General features: G+C 31.2%; 1 protein-coding gene across 2 annotated transcripts in view; it reads left to right on the plus strand.

The window, feature by feature from the left end:
* PCDH10 (protocadherin 10) overlaps positions 1-22,827 on the plus strand; it is a 42,052-nt gene that overhangs the window by 14,160 nt on the left and 5,065 nt on the right. The window contains exon 5 of one of the 2 annotated variants that reach the window (XM_036424456.2): positions 6,403-6,671. The exons of the other annotated variant lie outside the window; for it this stretch is intronic. Within the exon in view, the coding sequence (XP_036280349.1) occupies positions 6,403-6,443 (41 nt within the window). The 3' untranslated portion in view covers positions 6,444-6,671. Of the gene's footprint in view, positions 1-6,402; positions 6,672-22,827 lie in introns of those variants that run through there. 2 annotated transcript variants of the gene reach the window in all.

A 22,827-nucleotide genomic window follows, 5' to 3' on the forward strand; every position in this document is an offset into this window, starting at 1 on the left:
CAAGTTGTTCCCTTTGAGGGAATAAAGCTCACCACGCCGTTCTGCTTAGTAACCACAGAGGCCAGGTGGTCCTCGTAAACAAGGCTAGCAATTACTCCAGGATGCAGGCAGCACTTTGCTATGGGAAATGGATGCTGGACAGGCAGGCAGGGTGCAGTGCTAGGACATGGCTGTTGACAGCAATCCAAGGCCACAGTTTTTAGGTTGTTGAAACATTTTTTTTTTTTTTTTCAAACGCTTCTTCGTATTTCCTTTGGATAGTCCTCTCTTGCTTACTTGGTTTCCATGCTGTGTGAGGGGCTTCATCAAGGTAGAAAGACATCTTCTTCGCCCTGGAGTCTCTGAGGGATCTCATTTCTTAAGGATGCCAGCATTAGTGCCTAATCACCCTTTACCACAGTAGCATCGGACACATCACCCCAAATTCAGAAACCAGTGCAGCCTTTCCTTTGACCATTCAGCATGGGTGACAAAGCAGTAGGTTGGTGTGGATTCAAGTCTGATTCGAACCAGAGGCACCGCGTGATGAGCACATATCAATATAGAGATATTCTTCATTTATTTAAATAATAGATTCTTCTAACCTTGAAACTTAGATAATTTCACTCATCTCTTTCAATTTTGGGACCATGTTCTCTCTAAGTGGTTAATTTTATACAGACACTTTGAAAAATAAAAATGCTTTGAGATTCTCTGCAATTTATTTCCTTTGAGAATCTTAGAAATGCAATTATACTATTTATTGTCTATCACATAGGAGTCTTTTAGTTAGTGGATAATTGCTACTGATAACAATATTTTGGTCAAACCAAATGAACTAATATTTCATGAGGATGCAGTTCATAACAAGTCAATCAAAAGATGATGTTTAGCTTGTATAGCAAAGCCATCATAAATGATGTCTGTTTTTATTTATGGTTAAAATAAAAATAAATGGATCCTGGAACCATAAGTTAAAAACATAAGATGAGATAGATTGCAGATGACTTTTATTACTTATGAAATGGGAGGAAAAAAGAAAAAGTACTTAAAGATAGAAGAACGCTTATGTTAGTCCTGATTAATATAAATGTGAAAGGCATGGATTGAATGCACCCAGGACCTGGCTACTATTCTGGCCATTGATAATAAGAATACACAAGTGTCATATAACTAAAGATCTGCCATTGAATACATGCATTGTGATGGCAACAATCAAATGTTGTTTAACGAAGGATCATGCTCAGCTTTTCAAATTATTTAGAGTTGCAATTACCCTAGAATGGTATAGCAATTTTGGATTTCAGAATCAAAGAACTGTGCCTCCTACAAATAATTGATATCTGTTTTGATTTATTTTTTATAGTTATAAAATACAAGGAAACACAAGTACTTAAGGAAAGTATTGAAACATCTAATCGAATAATGAAGGTGCAATTTGAATGCTAGCGTACTAAAGTTTGACTCACATACCGTGTTTCCCCAAAAATAAGACATCCTCCGAAAATAAGACCTAGCATATGGAAAGATAAGACATCCCCTGAAAATAAGACCTAGCGCAACTTTGGGAGAAAAAATTAATATAAGACACTGTCTTATTTTCGGGGAAACAGAGTATCTACACACACTAGTGATTGAAAGTAGCCTAAAATTAAATTTTAACAAAGGAGGACTATTACGCAGTCTTTTGCCCCTCAAACTGAATTCTGGATTTTAAATTTTGTTATCAAAGAACAAGCTTTTCCAAATTTTAAACAATGTATTCTCAATTTAAATTAATAATTCATACTATAGAGATACAGTATCAATGATTTCAACACAAAAGTCAAAGAGCATATGATTCATAGTAATTCAAATTTGTATTTCTAAATAAATACATGTATTTACTTTTGCTATATATCGATTGGTAAGTCTGCATCAAATATAGTGAAAAAAATAAATGCACCTTCTTTTATTCTTAATGAGTACAGATTTTGAAGTTTTATATTCAGACGTGAAAATTTAAGCATTTACAAATGTCTTTCTCCACTGACTAGTTTTTCTTTTTAATTTCAAGTACCACAGTAACAATTTTATTAATGCAAATGTTAATGCTACTTACATTTTAATGAAATTTTCTCTAATTCCTAAGAATCTAGTGTTTCTGTTTAGAAATCTGATTTTAGGGATTATGAAATATGTTAACTGTTATGTGTGTTGCTAGAATCAATGAAGTGTCTATTATATTATCAAGAAAATTGCATTTGTTTCCATATTATCCAAATATGTATTAGGATAAATTAGTTTTCAATAACAATTTATTTTTTTTCTGTTTAGCTAGCTCACATTATTCAAAATTTAGGGGATAGGATGAATTGTGACCTTGATGAAAAATAAGTAGAACAATAGTTATTTTGCTCTTACTTATATTGTCCTTAGTTCTTCATATAATTTTAATCATGTCTGAATACTTTTAAAACTTCTAGTGTTTCATGTCATCTTAGACTCACACAATTATCTTTAAAATTACATCATGGCTCTGATTTAATAGGCATAGTCAATTTTAACCTAATAATGCAAACTATAATCCAAAACCATTCCTGACCATTTTGCTCTCCAAAGTCACATGATAATGGTTGTTAAAAGATGTATCATTTATCATTGGTGATGGAAATACCCTGATCTTCTAAATTGAAAAGCACATCCCTTATCTAATTAAAGAAGCTAAAAATTGACACTAATCATTTGCCTTTAATCAGAATGTTTAAATAATTATTGAGGTAGCAGTTTTTTCTTTTGCTAAACTTGCATTTAGTTTTATGATGAAAATAATATACATTTTGATATTAAGAGCAGTAGCTGTATAATTAGTTAAAGCTCTAAAAAAAAGCTCAATGAGGCTACTGCTGTCATTTGTGAAATGATGACATGAAAATAGTGACATGCTTAATAATACAAATGAGATCATTTTCTATGTCTATACCTCTGATTGCTAAGGTTAATACTGAAAATGGCAGGAAACCAATTTCTACCCAAAAGTATGCATTAAAAATTGTATTTTGTGTTTATAACAGCATACCTAAACACAGTCATGTTTCCTTTTGTTTAAAGAAAAGGTTCATGAGAGTATACATGATGTATTTAATGAAAAAGAACCCCCCTTTTTTTTTTAACTAGGAGTAATTTTGAAAACACATCTCTTAGTACTTGCTTTTAGTCATGAGTGCTTTGTGAACATGCTCTTATTTTTGTTACAACGTTGGCATTTGCTAATACTCTGATAAGGATCAAAGGGACACACTCAAAAATTGAGAAAGGAAATTTAAACATGTAGAGTATATTTCTCATGAAATATAGTCGACACAGTGTTTAGATTTATCTTAAAATGTTAATGAACTTTAGTTTAACCTCACCTTAAATTTTTATTAGAGTAATAAAAATACTAAAATCTTACTTTAACTTTTGTTTTCAGAAGATATCTTTTTTATGAGCTGTCTCCTATATCACTTTATGATATTTCTTCTACTTGACTGTATGCTTTTTTTTTTTTTTACATCCTCAGCATTTTAAAAAAATTATATTGTTGAAAGTATTATAGAGTCTCCTTTTTTCCCCATTGACCCCCTAACCAGAACCCATGGTTAGACTCTTAGGTTTAAAAATATCCTATTTTTATGATGATGAATTGAAGGATTAGATTATAGTCATCTTTTTAAAAATAACTTAGTCTTTCAAATGACACAATAAGTTATACATAAGACAATCTGGATTGTCTCTGCAAATAAGAACAAAAATAATTTTAGAATATAATTGGTAAAGTTATTAATATAACTTAGAAAAAACAATAGTTTTTATACAACATCTTTAACATTGTTTTTCAATTATTCTTCCTTATAATTCTGGCTTCAGATTTTGATCAGATCTTATAAGACTTTTGTCAGTAAATAAACACGTCTTTCAGTAAATAATCAGCCTAAACAATACAGAACTAATGCTGTAAGTTTTAGAAAAATTGTTGATGTTTTTGGTCAATAAACATAGTCCCAAAGAAATGAATAATTAAAGACAATCATAAGATAAACAATCAAATAAATTTTATCTAAAATATATTTGTGAAAATCTTTCATTTATTAAAGTCATATAATAGATTATAAAGAATAAAGTGAGAAAAATATACATTGATATACTAATTTTTAAAATTCTAAATCCATGACATTTCCTGCCTTCAAAGCATACCACATTTAGACTAGTCCATGTGTGCCAAAATATCATGCTAGCTGCTTCCTGACCTCACTTTATTTTTGCCTACTTTTGAGCCTTTTTGAAATTTCAATGCTACTCATCCATATCATAGCATAAGAAAATATGTAGAAGTTCAAAACATTGCATTTAAAATATTGTTGACATTTTATTTAGACTTTGTTTTTAGTAAGCCTTCGATTGGGAAATCTACTTTGGGCATCTATGTTAATTCTAAAGAGCACTTGAAGTTTTTATTTGATTGAAATTGTAGAGCATGTTTTGTTTAGTCACATCTCTTCCGATCCCTTCATGACTTCAGGCTTCCTTCTGTACGTTTTCATGAATTCTTGAACTCAATAGTGTGACAAGAACATATGTAGAATTCAAAATAAAATGTCTTATTGATACACATTATCCTCATATTTACGTACTCTTTTGTAGGGTTTTTCTCTGAGATTTGTATATTCCTCTAATGTCATAAAGATAATTCGACTTTATCAAATATTGAAGTCCACAAATACGTATTTTTATACACAATCTTTTCAATATTTCTGTCTCATAGACTCATACATTACTAAATGGATGGACACCTTTTCTGGATTTTTGTCTTTTTTCCAGCAGATATGTTTATTTCTGTTCACTTTTTCTCCAAGATTTGCTACTCATTTTATAATTACCTGTTTCTGATATTTTTGTTCTCTCTTCTTTATAAGTATATATCTAGATTCATAAACAACTGTATTTCTCACTTTTTTAGTGTATCTCATTGTGACAAATCTTTGGTCTTTGAATAATACCAGTCTTTTGATTTTTCTATTGAATTCCTTTTCTCCTGAATTAGCAATTAATCTCACATAATCAAAATCATTTTCTCTCCTCACCTTTGTGAGCAAGAATAAATGATAACTAAAGATAAAAAAGTACCCAACTCCAATTTATATTCTCTACGTATCTACTGTATAATTTAATGATCCCTGAATTTTATGATATTTTACCTTTTTTGGAATAGTTCACCTATTCATATTTCATATAATTACTCCAGTTAACTGATTCAGCAGCTGACTGGAACCTCCCTAAAACTTTAGATAAATGAGATGTAATAATGTTACCTCATTTCTTATTCATTAGTTGTTGGTTAATGGTTTATCTCAACTAGTATGATTTAAAGTGAAAGCTATAAAAGTCTTTTCTAAGGTGCAAATGTGAAACAGAGAATTTTGCACTTCTGGCAATGTCTGTAGGCACATGTTTTACTTATTCAGACATCAGTGCTTTTGTGACATTAGTTCACTAAAAATTTGTGCCTTTGAGTAAGTTAGAACTAGTAGTAATCAATACTCTCTTGATGTATTGAGACTGATTACCCAGTTATATATATCATAAGTGCTGAATAATTATTTATGAGAAACGAATGAAGGATAAATAAATGAGTGCTTTTAAAGTGCCCAAAATTTACTTAATGCTGTCCTCATACTTCCCTTGACACAAACACTTTTTGATATGTCAAGGGATACTTTTTTCCCCTTCAAATTAAAACATGTTTTAAATTAGTTGTTTTTATCTCCAGCTAATAACTATTTTTTTTTTTGCAAGAAGTAGCATTTGAACGCATTCAAAATATTAAAATGCACCTAACTAGGGTATTTTGTAAAATATGAAGTTAATATGAAGTTTTTGAATACTTTGAGATTTTAAATTTCCTTTGATTTGTTCTAAGAACTTACTTTATATCTTAAGAAAGAGTTAAATTTGTTTTGTATTTCTTGACATTCTTAGAATTGTAACTAATCCCTTTTTTACAAAGTCTATGAGACAATCTTTTTTTTTTTTAACATATCTTATTTACCAGGAACGTTCATATTTTAGTTTCCATTTTTCATTAAACCAATAATTATATACTTCCCCCTGAATTAGTCACTTTTTTTTAATTTAATACCCATGCAGTTCATATTTACTTGTATATTCCTAGTTACATTATTGAGTTTTCATTGAGATACTTACAGTTCAATACACTATTGTACATTTTTTAAGGAAATATAGAGAAGACCATTGATAAAGGTAATTTATATCTTTATTCACTAGTTTACACTTACTGGTATGTGAGTCTTCATCTATTATTTAAAGCAGTTTATTTATGCATACTTTGCATATTTTTGAGTTAACATTTCACATATTAATTATATACCTCATTTTATATTACAGATCATTTTCATCCTCTTTCTTATTTTGCACATTGGAAATAACTTCATTTAAGCATTTGTCCATCATGTGAGCCTAACAAAGGAAGATTTAGCAATTTAATATAAGTAGAATTATTCACTGAAAAGGAATATTTACTTGGAAATTTTTCCTGCCTCATCAAACTGAAGATTTATGGGCCTAAATTCATTAAGTTATAAAGATATTGTAAATAGTCTGGAATATAAAGATTTAATTGCTTATAAATATCATTAAACATCATTTAATACTCATTGTGCCAGACTTTTTTTGGATGAGTATGCGTCTTCTGAAATTACTTTAATATTGAATAGAAATTAGATGGTGTCATTTAGACAAGATAGCTTGAAAACTGCTTTGGTCTTCGAGGTTCAAGATTGAATAATACTACTGAATAAAGATTTACCAAGCATAATGAGTCAATTAAATGTTTCCCAAAGTATAATAAAAACCAAGGTAGTTTTATATGAATATCCAATAAGAACCTCTAATTGGTGATCCCTAATTATCTACATCAGTTTACATGGGGAGAATAGAGGAGATTTGAAAGAAAAAAAATCCCCAAATGTAATTACATACAAATGGATAAAGATAAAAGCAAATGGTAAAGTAGAAATTTTGTGAATAAAAATAGGAAGTTTGTTTCTGATCCCTATAATTGGTACGTTACATTTGACATTATAACACTTGATATTTATATATTATGCCTAGACGCATAACTGTATGTTTTGTTCTAGAAATACATTTTTTAACTCTAAGAATTGAAAAGATTATATATGAACTTTATTTTAATAAAATTTCTATAATCTGTACAACAGACTTTTCTAAATTACCAATGACGTCCTTTTTGTCATTGAGTTCAACAAGTGTTTATAAAAGTTTTCTGCGTTCTATTTTGGATTCCATCATATGGACACATTTGCACATATTTGCACCATGTATAAAGGCATTATGTTTTTAATTTAATTACATCTATTCCTTACCAGAGAAAGTTGATTATGTATACCACAAGAGTTAGTTTATTTAACTAATAGCTATTTCATTATCTGAATCTGTTAACATGACAATATGGTGCTTGATAATAAACAGATAAGAAATAGAGTTTTAGTCTGTTCCTTTAATATTTAAGGTACTGGTTCTATTTTTGAGGAACCATTAACAATGCATAGGTAGCAAATTAGGCATGACACTAGAAGAAATAGAGGCTCAGTTCCAGTGTTTATGTATTATGAGGAAGACATTATTTTTACTACTTATAAAAATGTTGCAATCACTAGGGCTTTTTTCTTCTTTTAATATTGGCATTAGCCAAAATTCTGTACTAGATCCCAATATTGTAGGTAATATTGTTGGATATACTATGGTATAGGTATACATACTGGAAATATGACTTCAATTTGTTATTAAATATTTCAAGTCTAATAACTATATTGCAGCTGAAAATTAGATAATGACTACATTATTTCATAAAAAACATATTTACAAATGTTTTTGTCAAAAATTTTATGCACATGTTTTAAAAAAGAAAAGACCTAAACATAGAAGTAATATATTAATCAAGTCAATATCAAACATATATTTCCTGGATTAAATTTTGAATCACCTCAATTAAAGAAATAGCCAAAGTTGAGGAGTTTCTCTTATCTTATTAAACATATCATTGGGTTTTGACACAAAGTGCAGCACATAATAGAAAGAAAATATTGGTTCAACAATGTCAACAGTAGATAAAATGCATATAATAGGTTGTTTTGATGATGTATACTTGATGATATTTGTAAGATAAAATATTTCACATGTAGGTTTAATAAAAATGGTGGTAGGAATAGATATGAGAGTAAATGTTACAGTTTGACCGTTGCTATTATTTTATTCTTTAAAAATGTGTAGAAAACTTGGAGTTTAAATTGGTATTAAGTTCTTGGCCTGGCCAGTGTGATTCACTTAGTTGGGCATGATTCCGGGCACGGAAAGATGAAAGGTGGCCAGCTGGATGCCCGGTCAGGGCACAGGTCCTGATTTCAGGCTCCATCCCCAGTCGGGAGTGTGCATGAGGCAGCGCTCACACTGACCTTTCTCCCTTTCTTTTCCTCTGTCTCTAAAAATGAATAACAATATTTTAAAAAATAAAAACCAAAATAAAATTAGCATAAAATTCTTGAGCCCCCCCCCACCAATTAACATGACGCCAGACCTAATCCCTTTGCAAGTCACAAATAGTGATATTTTAAAGGTTTATTTGCTACAGAATTAATTACTCAGCAGATGATTATATTGACATCATGAAATCTAGATATGTTTTGATATATTTTGAATTATCTCAACTTTTTTATTAGAACAATGACAATAGAGAACAATATTAGAATGATATTTAGTTCTGAATTATACTTTTTAAACAGTTTGAAAATAATTGAAAAATTTAAGGATGTACAAAACAAGAAGAGAAACTCCATTTTCTCCAGTTTAAACAATGATCAATTCTTTGCAAATTTGTTTCATCCAAATGTTAATACAACTCCCACTTCACTGAGATTTTAAAGTAAACTCAGAGATCCCACTGTTTAATTATTCATATTTCAGTATATGTTTATTAAAGATAAAGTTTATTTTTAGCATAACCACAATACTTTTCTTATTTTTTTCTATTCTTATTATTCACATTACCATAATTTTCTTATAAATAATATTTATATACTTACAGTTAAGTTGTTGATTCATGATTAAAATAAGGTTCATAGATAGCAACTAACTTTTAAACTTTTTATTAAAGATAATATTATGTAGAAAAATACAAAAGCATAGAAGCATAACTCAAGAAATTTTCACAATATGAGAATGCCTGAATAATCACTGACCAAAATATCACCTAAGCGCTATGTTCAGTTGCACAAACAGTACTAAGTATCTCATTAAGTCCAGAATTTCACCCCCTTCTACTTGGCTACTGCTACCCAAGCAATTACCACTATTCTAGCCTCTAACCAAAAATAGTTTTTTGTGTGGTTTTAAAATTTATATAATTTGACTAAATGAAATAGTGAGTATATTTGAGTCTCATTAAATTTTATTAGCCATTTATTCTCTCTAGTAATATAAGGAAGCAGTGAGCAGAGCCCATATGTACCAGCACATAAACTAAAGACACCTTAGTACAGATGAGTTCTCCTTGGATCTAATTTTTCTTATTATTTTTGCAGTTCTCAAGTCTAGTTTTTTAGAAGTGTTTGATAATTGTCTTTATATCTTTCTTACTGCTTGAAACAATATGATATTTAATGCTGTTTTATAGAAACAAATATTTCAATATGTTAACTTGAATACCAGATTATAACAAAAGAGTAGAAAAATTCAAATGTCTGTGTTTCACATTTCTTTCAGCCTAGATTAGAGGATTGTGAGAAATTGGAGGTTCTGAGGCTTAAAAGAGACTGAATAAAGTAAAGAGATTAACATTTCGGAAAAGAGCTTATCTGAAGAGAGTTTAAAAGGATCGAGGCAGGGGAAATTGAGAAGAAAAGGGGGAGGGGACATAACAAATCTTAAGAGGTTAAACCAATACTACACAGGCAGATAATGATTCATCTGTCTTTATTGAGAGCAAAGAGGAAATGGATCTAGACTGCCTCCTGAGAGACTGAAAGTACGCATTATAGAAAATGTACCGCCCCCAGCACTGGGATTTGCTCCTGAGATGAGGAAACACTTCACTTGGAAGCATAATGTTACAAACCGGGGACGTACGCCTGTGCCCTGTGATGCGGAGGAATAGCACTCACCAGCCCTGTGATGTATTTCCCATAGGATGCTCTTCCCAACCCGGGCCTGATAACAGAGTGAGGCTTAATTTTACCGGAGGATGAAGGAAAGGCAATTAAGAAAGCCTGGTGGAATTTTTAAAAATAAATTAATTATTTTTAATAGTTTTCATTCAAACATTTTTTTGGTGTTAGTTTCAGGTGTACATCACAGCGGACAGACATTCATATGGGTTACAAATGATCCCTCCCATAACTTAAGAGCCCACTTGGCACCATACATAGTTGTTATATTAACTATATTCCCTATGCCATGGTTCACATCCTGCAAGCTTAATTTTGTAGCTAACAATTAGTATTTCTTAATCCCACCACCAAGAAAGCCTTGGTTTTTATATATTTCCTTTCCTTTATGTGCATGACTTATCTTTCCTACTTTGGAATTTTGAAGATTAAAAAATTTGGTTTCTTAAACCCTTATTCCCCTTCACACATTGAATTGCAGAGGATGATGAATGTCTAGGAACAAAAATGAAGAAATCATAGTTTTTGGAGAAACTTGGGGAACTGTGTAGAGTGCAAAAGCTGGGTATGAAATTGCCTTTTGCATGTATAAGTAACAGATTTTGTCTATTAAAAGCATAGATTACAACTTGGAGGTGTAAGACTTCTTATCCATGATAACATATATAAGAGAAAGACAGATGATTATAGATTTAAAAAGTGTAATTTTATATGTTAAGTATTGCTTCGTCCCTTTACTGTGTTGGCTTATTTCTTTTATAATAAGAATTTTCTACTTCTGTTATTATATAATCCTCTGTGGAATTTTGAGGAAAATTTTCGGTTTTTCTCAGATACTGTGAAATGGCTTACAATTAAGCAAAAATGAAATAGTCATCATTAATAATTCAAGGCCAATTTGCTTACTTTCCTTAAGCCTAAAAGTAATAGATGCTTTCTTAATTATTTTGGAGGATATAATAAGCAGGATATAGATGATTATTATGTTTTAGTTGAAATTTTGGAGAGTAAATTAAAATGTAATTAGTATTATTTTGGTAATGTGGAAGTTTAAATTAATCGTACAGCTAAAAATATAATGAAAGGGAAAATAATTTTTAGTTAAACATGAATGCTAAATTTAATAATAATAATATTCTACTACTGAGTGCCCATTTTATAGGCATGAGAAGATGAAATAAGACATAAACAGTTTCAAAAATACACAACTAGTGTTACAAAGTGAGAATTATTCTCATCATTCAAGGATCATGAAATAAGCCCTATGAATTTTAGGCTAGGCTACAGTAAATAATTTTAGAGTTAGATACATTAATTTTTTATTGTAAAATAAATATATCTAATTTTATGTAGGCAAAGGGGTTGTTTAGAATTAGACAACATATACATTCTAACTTTTTTGGACCTGAATTAAGCTAAGGGTTTGTCTAATTTATATTATGGAATGGTGTGGAAATAATTATTTCTCAAATTATAACAGCAAAATATTGTTTGTTTTTTTCTTTCTATTTTTTCAATTCTCAATTTACAATCAGGAATGAGGAAGCATATTTACATTCCATAAAAATCTATTATTCTCGTGCAGCATCTACAGTATTAATTTAGAAGTATATTTTAAAATGTTTAACTACAAATATCTTGTTTAGCTGACTCAAAAATATTGTTTATGATTGAAATTACTAGAAAAGATAATTTTTTAAAAATGCAGGTTTACATTAGAATTTTTTTTTTTTTTTTTTAGGAAATACCCTACATTGAAAATTTTAATTTTCATCTCTCACACTTAAACTTGACCTTGAGTTCTAGAACATAATCTTTGAGAACTTTTAAATTTATGTTCTTTTTTAATCTTTAAAAATTAATACATTTAAGTAACTTTCTAATTTCAGAGGGATATCAATAGGTTCTATTACTTGTATTACTAATGTTTATTGCAAAGCAGCGACATAGTAATTCAGAACTGAAAGAATTTTTTTAAATATTTTATTGATTTTTTTACAGAGAGGAAGAGAGAGAGATAAAGAACTAGAAACATTGATGAGAGAGAAACATCAATCAGCTGCCTCTTGCACACCCCCTACCGGGGATGTGCCTGCAACCAATGTACATGCCCTTGACCGGAATCGAACCTGGGGCCTTTCAGTCCGCAGACCGATGCTCTACCACTGAGCCAAACCGGTTTCGGCTGAAAGAAAGTTTTTAACCAGCTGCCTTCAGTGGTTAAAAACTACTGACAGTGTGATCCATGTTAAAGAATACTCACTGTTGAGCATGCACAGTGGTCTTCAGTGTTGTTTGCCCTGGAACTTGGGTATGTAATTGCTCTCCAGGCTCACTGTATAGGAAAATAATTATGGCTCATGAACATATCACAGACCGATGTGAAAATACAATCAACATCCCTCAGGAGCATCAAAATGCCTCTGAGAGATATCCACAAGGAAATGAGAAATACTGGTTGAGCATAAAAAGGGCATGCAACCAACTTCATTATTAGTGATCACCAATGGCCTCACTCACCCTCATTTAATCAATGGGTATTGTACTTCCTACACAGATGAAAATACTCATCAGGTCATTTCAGTGTAACTGCCCTCGTTGTCATAGAAACACGCAAAAGCATTTTTTAATTCTTAATATCCTCTGCCTCAAACCTCATGCAAACCACGAGCCCTCCTTTAAGGTAATTTTGAAAAATATGAATAAAACAACCGCAGGCATATGGCAGTACTAGTGAACAGTTTTCAACCCTCTTGCTGATGTACATGGAACACAACCTGCTTCTCTGTTGGATTGTGATGTCCTTAGTAAATACTTGAAAAACACTCTAGTCATTATTTTCAGGATATGTTCTCCTAAGCATCACTAATGGCACTTGTTTTGACCTAACGACAGCTTGGAACTTTTAGAAGAAAATATCATTTACTTTCACTTGGACTTGTAACCTACTACAGAATTACAGCAATGGGCTTCATAATGGCCCTCATGTCAGAGAAGTGATGCAGTGTAGTTAGGACCTCCGGTTATGGGCCAGTCTACCAGGGTTCAAATACCAATCCATTCAGTTACCTCGGTCATTTCTTTAACCATCCTGTAACTCATTTTCCTCATCTGCAACATACATCTTCAAAAGCTCATTGTGGAGATTAAATTATTTAATGTATTTAAGTTCGTGAGTATCTGGACCAAAGCAAGCACCCATTAAGTGTTCAAGGCAACCATACATTCAGTTAAAATTGGAACAATGACATCAGCCTGATACGGAGAAAATTTAAATTCTGGGCTAAAAGAGAACTAATCACGCTCTCTTTTACTCTCAGGGAGAAAGAAAAAAAAAAAAAAGACTCCAAATGTTCTTTTCAAAATATATCACTATTTTACATCTGCAGTATATATTCTTTCATATAATGCGTGTTTTAAAAGAACAGTATCCCGGGTCTACCTCTTCTTCCCCCTTTTTTATTATCAGTGAAACAAATGGAATAGACGCAATACAATCAAAGGTGTAATGCCTAGAAATATTGTTTTATTTGTTTTATGATGATGTTAGTCACAAAGCCTGTGACACGTTTTTAATTTTATGTTTTCATTATTTTACTTCTGCATTTACAATGAGTGATGATACTTGATTATGTACAATAAACGGTAAATGTAAGTTGATAAAAAATACTCTTTTTTGAAATAACAGGCTTTTATTTTAGTATAGGAAGCAGCACATTGTATGATGATTGAAAAAAAAGTTATTCTTCAGACTAACTAAAATGTTTAAAGTGATACAAATGGCCATATTTAATTTGATTTAATCTATATTTTTCCAATTGTCCTGGCCTATTAGTGGAAATTCTGGCCTTGGACGGGATCTTGTTACCTCAGAGTTCTGATATTCTTAACTGAGGGTCGCTGATGCCCTCAAATCATCACACAAAGTAAGTAAAAACAGTCTGTGAGTGTAGAAAATTGGGTCTCTCCATATTTTGTCAGTCTACCAAATATATATGTCTGCCATAAATCAGTATTTGAGCAGAAGCTCAGATATCTTCTTCCTTTTTCTTCAATAAAATTATATTATCTGGTAAGCATGATTGTCACAGTCAGCCTTATATTCATATTTTTGAACCATTGTCTTTCAAAGTCAGATAAAACTAGTAAATGACGTCAAAAGAGCCCATTTAAGAAATGCCTAAAAAAAACTGCCCAAATTTAACTTTCTGATACCGTTTATTCACTAGACTCTCTGTGCAATTCCCACGGTGTTTTGATTCTGCGTATCTTCTATATTCTGCCTTTTCATGTCAGTTTCTTCCAACTATGAAAGAAATTAAGTTTTAAAACAAACTTGTTGTTTTTGTATTTAACATATCTGTGAATAAAATTACACTTTCTTTTCGCCTTTTTTAGCTTTTCAAAAGGTATTTTTATTGAGGGCTTACCATGTCCCCAGCATATTCTTTACAGGTTCACATTCAATTTTCACAACAAATTTTTTTTTTTCAGGGAGTTATTGATATCTCCATTTTAGAAAAGAGAAAGCTAACTAAGGGAAGTTAGGATAAGTAGCCAGGAAATGATGAAATTGAAATATAAACCCATCTCTTATTCTTCTTCCCTGTCAGTCTGCCTATTGCAACTTAACTTTTAAAATGGAGATTATGTTATCTTATATTCTGCTATTTTAAATTAACACTATGCGATAGAATTATCATTTTTAAATTTTTAATTACTACTACGCTTACTGAGGTAATACTGGTCCATAAGATTATATAGATTTCAAGGGTACATATTGCATTGTGTGCCACCACCCAAAGTCAAGTCCTCTTTTGTCAACTGTATGAAGCATTTTCTCTGTTTATCAAAATATGCCAGTTTTCAATGATTCCATGTACTTTTAAGTTCTTCTATCCCATTCAATGAATAAGATATTTACTTTACTAGAATAAGATGTCTCTAGTTATCTTTAGGAAGGATCCATTAGAGGGCAATCAAGGTAGAATTTATAAAAGTCGACTTTGAAGCCAAAATCGGAACACGGCCACAGGGTTTTAAGTGGTGGAGAAGAAGGGCCCCTATGGGTACAGCATTGCCTGAACAGAATTGTGGAATTAGAGAGAAAATTAACATGGAGAGGTGAAGGTGCTAGGTTGCCAAATCTATAAGACAAATTTAAGAGGAATACTGGAACTTTATGTTTGAAAGTTATGTTTTGGATAGATTAAGACATGTTTTGAATAATAATACCAACAGTAAATAGTTGGTATTACCAAAAATTAAGAACTTGTTATGAATCTGGCAATATTTAAGAACTTTTCAGATACGAATCATTTAAACCTTACAATAATCAAACAAAATAGGTATTCTTACTGTCTAAATTTTACAGATTATAGAATTAAGAAAATAGATAACTTGCCCATGGCCTCATGACTAGTAAGGGAGAGCCAGGCTTTCATTTGAAGCCATCAGATTCTAGAGTAAGTAAGCATTTGTAACCAATCCACTACTTGAATCCCAGGCTAAACAAATTTGGGCACTATTCAGAAAGAAATCAGTAAGTATTAGTTGTATGGTGTTGTAATTTTGTTTTAGTTTTACTAGTATGGTATTTCAGTTGGCAAGCTTTGTGGTCATAAAGACCTGTGTACCCAATAAAACTGAAAGGGTTATTATTAAAGAAATTAAAAAAAAATATCTATAGTATTAAAAATCTAAGAATAGCAAAAAAAAAAAAAAAAGGTGAAGAAAGCAGTTATCAAGAATGGTTCTCAGATCTAGAGACTAGATGATTGGGAGAAGATTGTATTTTCAACACTATTACTATTACTTCTACTACCACCAGTACTACTACTATTATTACTACTAACAACAATAATAAAGTTTATGTGCTGAGAGGAAATTAGTTTTGAAAGGAAAAAATGTACTTTCTTTTTTAAATTAAGAACTTAATTTAAGTAAAAGGAGGTATGAAGATAACTGAAAATACTAGTAGATTGAGACAGATGATAGACAAATAGATGATAGATAGATGATAGATAGATAGATTGATAGATAGGTAGGTAGATAGATACATAGTAAAGATTATTCATTTTGAGATAGGAAAGTTTTGATCAAATATACCTGATCTAATCACTTAAAATATGTTATTTTGAATGCCATAATTAAAATCATCTATGTGTCTTAACCATTTCTGTGAGTTGCAGACCAGATGTTTCATAGGGTGAGATTTATTTGTATGTCTATCTATGAAAGAATTAAGAGGAAAACAATATTTTTTAAGTATAATATATTTTATTGATTTTTTACAGAGAGGAAGGGAGAGAGATAGAGAGCTAGAAATGTCGATGAGAGAGAAACATCAATCAGCTGCCTCTTGCACATCCCCCACCGGGGATGTGCCTGCAACCAAGGTACATGCCCTTGACCGGAATCTAATCTGGGACCTTTCAGTCCACAGACTGATGCTCTACCACTGAGCCAAACCAGTTTTGGCAGGAAAACAACATTTTATTGTTTTAAGGAGTTTCAGTTTCACACTTATACAATGAATTTAATATTAACTTATGATCGATATCTGCTTTATTTTTTCTTTGTTAAAATTTGTAGGGAAAATCGTTCTGTGTTTTTCTCTAGGTTTTTATTTTTGTTTTTAATGCTGTTGACACTCCCCAGGGCTTGAGATAATGGGATAGAATCACTCACTTCCCTGAGCAGCTCATTTTACCCATTTTTTTCCTTTCCTTTCACAATTATCTTTAGAATTGAATTATCAGCCACAAACACCCAGGCAATCATTTTGAGTGAAAAGGTTGTGTTAAATTTGGAAGCTTTAGGGTGTTGAAATGCAAACTATTTCCAGATATGTAAAGTATAAACCCTGGAACCACTCTGGGCTCTGTCAGAAGACCAACGTGCATTATCCCTTGTGTTCCCCAGTCTGGCTTAGCACCAAATCAGCAAAGACCCTACTCCTTTGGCACCAGGCTTTTCTGTCAAATAATTAGAGTATTTATTTGTATCTATAGATTCTTGACTTCATTATTCCCTTTAAAATTTTTGAGAGGAATTCTTAAAATTATGTGCCACCGTAATGTTTACATTTTTAAAAGTTTTGGTTCATTTTTTAATTTAAAATCTGCTTACAAGTTTTGCTCTATGTCATTCAGTAATTGTCAGCTCCTTGAAACACCCGTGTTCCAGGCCCTGGTACTTGGCCACATTCTATTCTCTCTGGGAATGCTCCTCACCACTCTGCTGGGCCCTCTCTCACTCATCATTCAAGGTTTTACCTTTTACTTTTGAGATCCTCCCCACACAAAGATAATATGCATTCTTCTGGTAACTTCTTTTAGATGTCTTTATACAGGATTGCTCTTTTATTATTTAAAAAAAAATTCTTTATTGATTAAGGTATCACATATTTGTTCTCACCCCCCCCCCCCCATTCCCATCCCAAACTCCTCCCCACACATGCCTCACCTCCCTGTTGTCCTTGACCACTGGTTAAGCTTATATGCATGCATGCAAGTCCTTTGATTGATCTCTCCCCCTTATCCTCACCCTCCCCTACCTTCCTTCTGAGGTTTGACAAGACTGTCAATGCTTCCCTGTCTCCAGGTCTGTTTTTGTTCATCAGTTTATGTTGTTGATTATTTCCCCTAGATGAGTGAGATCATGTGATACTAGAAATACGCAGGAGATTGCTGTTTTAAAGTATCTTGTAAAACAATTGTTTGCTTAGTGGACTGTTAAATCTTTTAGAGAGAATACCTGTGTATTCATTTTAGAGTCTCAAGTCCCAGAACACTGTCTGGATCAAAGTATACACCCATAAACGCTTATAGACAACATCGATGAATCAGTAAATGAAACATCCTGAAACTAAGGAAGCAAGTGCGTGTGTTTTTTTTTCCTTTTTGTAATATAAGCATATTTCTGACTTTTATAAACTAATATAATTATATCAATCTCTGAATGATACAACAAAACAAAGAACACCCAAAACCTAACCATCTCTACTCCTAACTTACTCCACACTGATCTCATAATTTCAACCTTTCATGATTTTTACGTTCTTTTTATTCTGACCTTGGCCTTAGTTCTTTTATTCTTCTAATTGATCACTTTTACTTTAACAAGTCCGTAAGCCTCCTATTTCACCATCACTGACTGCTAATTTTATTAATCAATGTCTTTTGAATTGTCTGTCATGTATAACTTACAAACATATATGTAAACATTAAGTATAAGGTAATCTTAACCATGAATATAAAAAAAATCACTGTAGATACTGATTATGGGCAGGAGGTTTTTGATAAGGGTAACTATGGCGAGAGGCAGTTTATCTGATTTTTCCTTTAGGTTTCTGGGCTTTTCACGTAACAGTTTTTAAGTAAAGGAGTTTTTTTACTCATCATGATTATCCAATATGTTATTTTCAATGTTTTTTCCCTTAGATATGTATATGTTTTTATGGCTTCATGGTACCTAATGAAATCTCATACTTTAAAAAAATAATGATACAAAATGTTTATTATTTTGGTGATAACTTTATGATAATATATGTAAGTGGGTTTATATTTTGTCATATTTTGATAATGAAATAGATATTTTATATATAAAAATACATTGCCAATACTATTTAACCAAAATCTTTTACTAGTCCCAACAAAGGTTGATTACTTAAAATTTTAACTTTTTCCTAGATTTATTATATTTTTCATAGATAGTTCATATCTAACATAACAAATATTCTTATTTTATTATATGATTAAATGTTTATAGTAATTAAGATGAACCCAATCAAAAACAAAGTTTAAAATTCTGGAATGTAATAAAAATATTTAAGGATCTAAATCTCGCCATTTAATTAGAACATAACTAAAGTAATTTTAAACCTTAACAAGCATGATATAATCTTATTTCAACAATTTAGCACTTTTTGATGGTTTTTAAAACTGAATTTGATTCACTGCCTATCCATGCTCAATCTCTAATTATCTGATGTTATATTAAATTGAAAAGTAAGAGGTTTCTAGGATATTACTAAAATTAATATATATATATATATATATATATTATATGGTTAGAGTTTAGGAAAAAATATATATATATGGTTAGAGTTTAGAATAAATAATTTAAAATTATGTTCACTATGCAAGAAGAGTGAACGTTTTATTTAGTATGTCATATTTATCTCACAAAATCAAATAGCTCACTCCAAACAAGGTTGACATTTTTAAAAATAATTTAAATAACAATTAAAATGTATTTGTGTATGATATTTAAGCAATAAGTCATCGAATATAAATTTATATTTTAGGCAATTTTATTTCTTTATCTCCTTTTGAATTCTGACATTTTATTTTAGAATATTTTTGGTAGAAATATGCATGACCTTTATTATAGGAACTATGGTGCTACAAAATAATTAGAAAATACGGTGCCACATTTTTCTAGAAATAGGTAGCATTTGCCTCAGGGTTGACTAGCCTGTCACCTATGGGGCTGCCTTGAGGTCAGGTGGCCAGTTTTAACAATATGGTACATGACACCTAACTATTGTATAGGGCATATGTATACTAACAAGTCAGTCCTTATTTACCTGAAATTCAAATGCAGCTGGCCATCCTGCTTTTTATCAGACAACCTTTCTGAGTTATTGCAGCCTGTATAGTCACGGTTTCTAACCTGCTATAGTGTGGGAGTGTTTTTCTCAAAACAGAAAACAGTGGTCAGCTTTTACTTCTCAGTGTGTCAGCATGTCAGCATCCACTGAGCCAGCGATTCCTGTTTTAAATCTGTTTGTTTTGACACATGAAGTGACTGTAGTACATTCGGGGAAATCAGATCAAGTATATGAAATAAACAGCCATACTTTTGCACACAGTTTCTAAGTTGTTTATGTTGCATGTTTTTTTTAATAAACATATAAATTATAAGTATTTTATTTAACAACCAAATAGATTTTCCATTTGTTTCCATGGCTTTATTACCTAAGCTTTTGTTTAAATTATTTTGAAATGTTATCCCTGTTTAAATAGGCTATTAGCAGTTAATAAATTTGATTCATGGCTATGTAGTTTTTAAATGAAGGTTTTACATATTTATTCTTGTTTTTTATCTTTCCATGACAGAATTCATGCTTGGTTTTCATACTAGTTAGTTAACTAGGAGTTGGTCTAATATTGCGATATGATGATGTCATTTGTTCCAAATAGATCTTTATATGCAACATTCCTATACTTATAAGAATAATCAATCCCATTCAGGAATCTTTCTTGCCTTCTGCTTTGAAAACTAATGTTACTTTCAACATTACAGGAAGTAAATAATTTGATCTCCTTATAATGTTGTTTTGAAGTAAAATACTTGAAATACAAGTATCTAAATGTCAGTAAATATTATCTGTTCCATAATTATCAAAGGAAAAAATAAAGACCAATTATAAGGAACAGATGGCTATCTTCTTAGAATCTTAAGATACTAACTTAAATAAAAGTATCTTTGTCATTATCAAAGTAACATATATTTACAATGAATTGTCTCCCAACAAAATTATAAGGGTACTCCTTTGCTATGTGAAATATATGATTTCAGTGGTTTTGGAACAAATCAGAGCTTAGTGGATTATGGTATAGAATCTCGGAAATTTTTTCTATGGCATTATAAATATCTAGAGCAATATATATTAAAGTTTCATTTCCTAAATATATGCCAAAGTAGGAGTGGAGCATCTACAAATTAATCCAGTCTCCAATTTTCATTTTAAGATACTAGGAGGCAAGGAGTTTATGTTTATCAAGGAAAACTTGGTATAGTGGCAAAAGTGTTCTAGAGAGGGCTACATCCAATTATTTATTTTTTCCCTTAGGGAAAAAAAATGTTAAGCTTCTAAAGCACAACCTAGAAATGTTTAGAATAGATCCCTTCAATATATAGAATTCTTTACAAGTGAAATATCATAACAGGTTTTGTAAACCAATAATTTAAGAGTTTAATATTTTTAGTGTTTAGGAAAGATATTGCCAATTCTTATGCCTCAATGGAAAAGTAATACACGATTACTGTGCCTTTGGAAATCTTACTCAAATCAATTCAGATAATGATAATCAAAATGTATTGTTTCATTAAAGGCATTGATACACTATCACTGGTTTTTGTGGTAGAGTTCAAAGCATTCTGAATTAACATAATTATTTAGAGAGAAATAATTTTAAACTGAACAAAATTGAGTTACTATAATTACACTATCCTGTTAAAAATATTGGTGGCAGTCTACATGGCCACAGTAATTCAGAGTAGATATTCCCTTTCGAACCAGTTGCAAATATCCCATTGCTTTTGTGAAAAGGTAGTTTTACAAACACACACACACACACACACACACACACACACACACACACACACACACACATAGAGAGATTTATAAGAACCTTTGGCTCTTCTCTTTAGAAGGAATTCCATGATGCTTCTGTCAGTTGTGATCTGCTTTTTCACAGGGAACAGAGAGCAGGTGTTTCTGACTTCTCCAAGGGGTAATGGGCTTAAACTCGTGCATGCCAGATTCGCCTTAGATGTAAAGAACGGTCCTGGTGTGAGGCTCATTAAAACGTGGACGAGCTCCGGAGTCCGTCACTGATCTCAGCCCTGATGTGTTTCACTGTAGTGGAGAGCCTCCGTTTGAAGGCCGTTCTTTCTTTCAGTTGCAGAAATAGATCATCTCACGAGCTTTATTTATTGCTTTAGCTTCTATAGTTTACACTGTCAAAAAGTATAAAGGCTCTTTTGCTTCCTGCTATGCAAGCATAGGAATATGAATATTCAAATTGTTAAATTGTCATCTCAGTATACTTTTCCAGGCTATTAAATAGGATATCAATATTAAAAATTGTACAATTGTTTTGCAACATACAGTATTTACAGAGTCATTCTCTTGTCATTCATCTGAATGCTTAAACGTTCCATAATTTAACATTATAGTTTACAAAGTGTTCTAGATATTATCAAAGGCATAAGAGGATTCCATAATATAAGGCAACACATGCATCATAAAACTTTCTTAAAAATTATATATAATGTTAGATGTATATGTAATATACACACTAAATATACACATAGATATGCTAAATTATAAGAAGGTATATATTTGAATATCTCTTTTCCACAAAGAATGATTTTTATCTGCAGTTCAGATAGTAAGATAAACATCTTAAATGTAGCGTTTATATGACTCACTTTGAGGAGTAAATGCAATGAATGAATAATCAGAGGTAAAAATGAATACTAACAGTCTCTTTCTTATTTCTTTGGATTTAACCAAAAAGAAAATCTTTCATCCACATCAAGTGACCAATTCCCCACATATGTTAATAGCTAGGGGGAATTGCATTTGTGAATTCTCCAAGTAGACTTTGTTAATTTGAAAACATATAGAATATATTAGAAAGCAGAGAGACTCAACATATTTGACCCACTCTTTGCAGCCTGAAATGCTTCAGCAAATGCAGTCATCGTAGCTAACACTGTAGAATAGCTGTCAGAGACATGAACTCTAAAATGTAATAACACTGATTTAAAAAAAATAATATTTGTGTGTTACTTGTCCATTATTAACTCATACAGTCCCAAAACAATAATGATT

This window comes from Pipistrellus kuhlii, unplaced genomic scaffold (genome assembly GCF_014108245.1).
Source record: "Pipistrellus kuhlii isolate mPipKuh1 unplaced genomic scaffold, mPipKuh1.p scaffold_m20_p_8, whole genome shotgun sequence".
NCBI lineage: Eukaryota > Metazoa > Chordata > Mammalia > Chiroptera > Vespertilionidae > Pipistrellus > Pipistrellus kuhlii.